The following is a 5060-nucleotide window of genomic DNA, read 5'->3' as shown; positions in this document are numbered from 1 at the left end:
GCCCTTTTCAGTGACAAATATTGATGCCCAAAGTGTCTGCGCTCTCCCGCCCCCAAACGTCGAGAAAAGGCGCCCGCGAAAGGGGAACATAAAAAGTTAACAATGCTGTGAAAATATGTTTGCAGAAAATAGACAATCGTTGGATTAAACGTATTCAAGTATGAAATAATGCCTTTTTGTGTCAAAACTTGGGCGATGGGAGGGTACAAAAGTTCCCTGTGGCAGCTACTTGCTCCCTTTGTGAGCTGTGCGCTTTGGCGTCTCCACTTGGGCGCATTACTCAGAGCACTCTAAGCGCGATTGTTTCTCCCTTTCTAATGACATTTACCGGATCAAAACATGCTGTTAATTCGATCAGAAGGCTTCACCCTCCTTGACAAAGCCACAATAATTTCTCCTGAAGTTTGTTAAATTGACCAAAATTAGGCAAATGAATAGGGGGTCTGTAGGCGCCCCCTCTCGCAGGTGACGACGCATAATGCCTGCCCCGGCCAGCTGCACTCCCCCTTTTCTTTTCGGCCCCGCTCTTCCTCGCGTCACCCCCCCCTTTCACCCCCCAGCCTTTCTCTCCTCCCCCACCCTCCGGCATTATTAAAATTTAGCCCAATGAAACTATTCATACTTTTCAATGGACATTTTCGTATAGGATAATAGGCTACAAATTGAGCCTCTTCCCCCTGCAAAGAGGGAGACGAAGGGGGAGAAGAAACAAAAAAACAACAAACGTGGCGGGGTGGTGGTGGGGGATAGCGTCGCGTGCCAAAGGGCAGCGGGAGGGGCGAGGCAGCCCGGGAGCCTCGTGTGCCAGCCCCAGCCCCAGCCCCACACCTGCCGGGGTGTCCGACAAATAAAGCGGGGTAAACAAAAAGCAGAGCGATGGACGTGTCACCAAGTCGTGTGAGAAAAGGCTGAGAACAAACGGGGCGACTCCGTCTCCAAGAGCTCTCCCTTGAACTCGGCGGAACAGCCTATTAAAGGCTTACTTAATTACTTTAATGACTCTGGACAGGCTTTAAAATGCACTCGGCGCTTGGCTGGCCGGCTTGCTGGGATTTGTAAACAGGCGATCGTGTGAGCCAGGGCGGTGGGACTAAAGAAGGGAGCTGGGTTTTGTGAGTGCACCCGCCCCCCGGTGCCGGCGGCTGCTGCGCCCCTGCGCTCCGCTGGCTGCGGCCGAGGCGGCTGGAGCTCTGGCTTGCACACGCACACGCACACAAGCTCCAGTCTGTTGCGTCCTTTTCCCGCCCGGGCTGTTGCCATGCAAATGTTATCCCTGGCAAGATCACGTGTCCTTTGAAGGGCCACGTGGATTAACAAAGCTGATCTGCCCCCTCCAACCCACCCCCTTGGCTGCTAATTTTTTTTTTTTACTTCTTTAAAACTGATCTTTAATGCATACATTCCCCAAACGCAGCTCCTCTAATCCTATGGAATAATTCAAATCCTGAATGCACTCAGTTCCCCCTAAATGATCGCTTTATAAAGCAGCCCCTCCGAAGTTGGGAGGCTGCAGTCTACCTGAAGCACTTGAGAAAGCACACGAGGAGGAAGGAGGAGCGGGTGACTTCTTTCCGGAGTTTTCTTCCAAGGATGTCTGACAAGCTGAAGGAACGCAAAGTGAGTTGGAGTTCCATAGACCCGTCCTTGCGCCCTGGTATTGGAGGCGTCTAGATTTGCACGCTCCTCGCCTTCTTGTGAAAGGCTACTCCCAGTCTGGACTCGTAGAGTGTGTTTGAGCAACCCTCCCGAAGTATGAGGGTGCGACTAGAGGGGTAAAAGCCTAGAATCTGGGACCCAACAGTGAAATCAAACGGCAGCAGACTGGTGCTCATTTCGAGATAACTCAAGCAGGCGATTTGGGAGTTTGGCCCAACTTGGTAGAGGAGTCAGGCTGGGACACCCTAGCCACTTATTCATGGGAAGTGATTCTGTTTCTCTCTTCTCCAGTCCCAGGGCACGTAGGCTCACAACTCTTTGAACATCTGGAGAGTTACATCTCTTTCATATATTGAACATCGGGAACACCAGAGAGAACTGAAGAAATGGCGTCATGCTCTGACTTCTCATTTCTCTATTTCCCTGCCCTCTCCTTGCTTGAATTCCGAGGGCCAGAGGCTGAAAATACAAAAACCCCTCCATTTTTTTTTTCTTTTTGCAGAGGACTCCAGTTTCCCATAAAGTTATCGAAAAGCGGAGAAGGGATCGGATCAACCGCTGCTTAAATGAGTTGGGCAAGACGGTGCCCATGGCCCTAGCGAAGCAGGTAAGGACAGAAAGCGGGCCGGACCCAGGAAAGAGAAAGGGCTTTTTGAGGGCTTGGGCCCTTGGGCCACCAATACAGGACCGGGTCATTCCCCACCCCCACCCCCACCCCCAAGGAAGCCTAGTGTTCAGTGCTGCAGCACCAGCCTTCTGTTACGGGATGGCCTTCAGAACCCACCAAGTATCAGGTGGGCCCTTGGGAGCAGGGCCACGCGATACTTTTTTTCCCTGGCTATACGCATCCAGTCCCAGGTAGCTGGACATATATAGCTATCTGATACCTTTATCCTCTTCTACCTCCTTCCCAACCCCGTGCCTTGGCTGAGCCTCCATTCCCTTCTCTTTGCAGAGTTCAGGGAAGCTGGAGAAAGCGGAAATTTTGGAGATGACCGTACAATACTTGAGAGCCTTGCACTCCGCTGACTTTCCCCGGGGAAGAGAGAAAGGTAGGCACCCATTTGAGTTACCTAGAACTTGTGTGACACGGTGTGGACCACTCAGCGACCTCCAGGGTTGGATAGGACTTGGGTGCCTGATTCCCGGTGGAGCATCGGAGGACATGTTTCTTTTAACCTACATCCTCCGATGTTTGCTTGTGATAAACAAGACAAAACAAAAGAAACCCATCAGATTTGTCACTCCTTTCTCTTTCCTCTCAAAGGGTGGGGGACAGAGGTAATGGATAATAGTATGGCTTACGTTTGTGAATGAAAAGGTAGACGGTTTGTTAGCCTTTCCTAGACGTAGGGCAGATTTCAGACTAAGGGCACGGGTGGCTGGGATGGAAACTTTGACCAGAAAATAAGAAGCTTTGTGAAATGTGTTTATGACGAGCAGAGGAGATAATATATGAAGAAAGAAGGGCTTTATTAATCTTAAAGCTCTGTATAAATAACTGCAAGCTATTATTTTCATCTCCCCTTTCCATCCTCGCTCATGGACCATAAGCTTTAACGGGGCTGGGAACGGGTCTTATCTATACTAGGTCTATACCCTCCTCACAGGGGCTTAAATAAATGCTTGTGAAATCAAGTTATGGGAAAAGCTCTGGTTTTAGAGTCACTGGAACTGGGGTAGTATCCTGCGTCTGCCACTTACTACCTTTGTGACTTTGGGCAAGTCACATAACCTTTCGGAGCCTCAGTTTCCTCACCTGTCAAATGAGGAGGTTAGACAAGGTAACGTCTAGGGCCCTTTCCAGGTCTAGGTCTATGATCCTATGAGTCTAGAGAGCCACAAGTTCAGGGAAGGGGAGTCCATGGCTTGGTCTTTGCTCATTCGCTTTTTATCACTTCTTTCTTGCCTCTCCAGCAGAACTTTTAGCAGAATTCGCCAACTACTTCCATTATGGTTACCACGAGTGCATGAAGAATTTGGTGCATTATCTGACCACGGTGGAGAGAATGGAGACCAAGGACACGAAGTATGCGCGAATCCTGGCTTTCTTGCAGTCCAAAGCGCGACTGGTCACTGAGCCCGTTTTCCCTGCTCTAGGCTCCCTCCCCGAGCCAGACTTTTCCTACCAGCTCCATCCCGCTGGCCCTGAGTACCCTGGACACAGCCCGAGTGAAGCCGCCGTCTTCCACCAGGGGCCAGGTCACGGCCACTTCTCCTGGCCCCATGGTCCTGCCCGAAGCCCCACCCTCCCCTACCTGCCCAACACCCCAGTGGCCCTCTCCACCCCTACTCAACCGCACAGCCCTTTCCTGGCCCCCGTGCAGGGGCTGGATAGGCATTATCTCAATTTGATCGGCCACTCGCACCCTAACACCTTAAACCTGCACACGCCTCAGCACGCCCCAGTACTATAACACACCCAAGGCCCAGACCTCGGTGCCCCTACGAATTCATTCCCTGACTTGGGTACAGTAAGAAGAAATACTGTATATTGTACAGATGTAAATATATTGCACACAATCAGAAGGGGCGGGAGAAGAAGAATAGTTTGTCTTTTAAAGGTTTCCTCCCTCCCCTCTCTCTCCCTAATACATAACTTCTGAGAAAGACGTTCCGGGAGAAGGTTTTTCGATTTGTTACCTTCGGCTCCCGTGCCGTGCGCCTTCTCGGAGGTAGTGGTGAGCTGGACTTGGTCGGGATAAAGGTGAAGGCTGTTGGGGGTTGGGGTGAGGGGTAGACTGCTGCAGTTGCTCCCGGGAGGCAAAGAGGGGGTGTCGAGGTGCTTGGGCTTGAAGAGTTCGGAGCTTGGAAAGGATGCTACTTGGGCTAGAGAGGAGGATGAGGGAGCAGGCCATTCATTCCTCCACCGGCGGATGCAGTCTGATAACCACTCGGGGCTCCTCCCCTCCCGAAGGCGGGTCTGGGCAGGAAAATCCCTCTGCCAGCTGCGCACCAGCCGGTGTCTCGCGCTCTGCGCATTGGCCTTGGTAAAAGAAGGGGAGTCGAGCAGGATAGAAACGCATCCAGGGAGCCCCAAGCCTCCGAATCTGTCCCCGAGAGAAATGAGCATTAGTTAAACCAACTGCAACCACCCAGGGTCCTCTCAGCACTCCTAGTCATTCACAAAATTCCGCAGAAACGAGACCGCCAAAACAGTGCGCTCCTTCTGCGTCTGGTGGATCCAAGAAGCACCATTCTCGCCGTGTTTCCTGCCTCGCCCAAGTCCCCTCCAAATGACTTTTTAAAGTAGCATCCTCTGAAAACAAAAATAAAGGCCTGCGATGCTTCCCAACCGTGAACTCGGTGTATCCACAGTGTCTTGGGGGGTGGGGAGGAGGGATGAAAATTAGCGGTGAATGGTAAACGCACGTTTGCAAAAATACCCAACGCCCTGGGATTAT

The 5060-nt window shown here is 51.7% G+C and overlaps 1 protein-coding gene across 2 annotated transcripts; it reads left to right on the top strand.

Annotated features, from left to right (window-relative positions):
* Positions 1–1590: 1590 nt before the first annotated feature.
* On the top strand, positions 1591–4073 carry HELT (helt bHLH transcription factor). 2 transcript variants are annotated; one of them, XM_069099562.1, is made up of 4 exons: positions 1591–1617; positions 2159–2263; positions 2612–2708; positions 3577–4073. In XM_069099562.1, the coding sequence occupies exons 1-4, from the start codon at positions 1591–1593 to the stop codon at positions 4071–4073; spliced, it is 726 nt and encodes a 241-aa protein (XP_068955663.1). The 2 variants fall into 2 exon arrangements, with proteins under 2 accessions (XP_068955663.1, XP_068955657.1); XM_069099556.1 differs by having other exon boundaries at positions 3574–4073.
* The last annotated feature ends 987 nt before the right edge of the window (positions 4074–5060 follow it).

Source organism: Petaurus breviceps, unplaced genomic scaffold (assembly GCF_028583685.1).
Source record: "Petaurus breviceps papuanus isolate PSGF00001 unplaced genomic scaffold, PetGlider_PUasm1.0 126, whole genome shotgun sequence".
NCBI lineage: Eukaryota > Metazoa > Chordata > Mammalia > Diprotodontia > Petauridae > Petaurus > Petaurus breviceps.
This window is presented reverse-complemented; position numbering and strand designations above follow the sequence as displayed.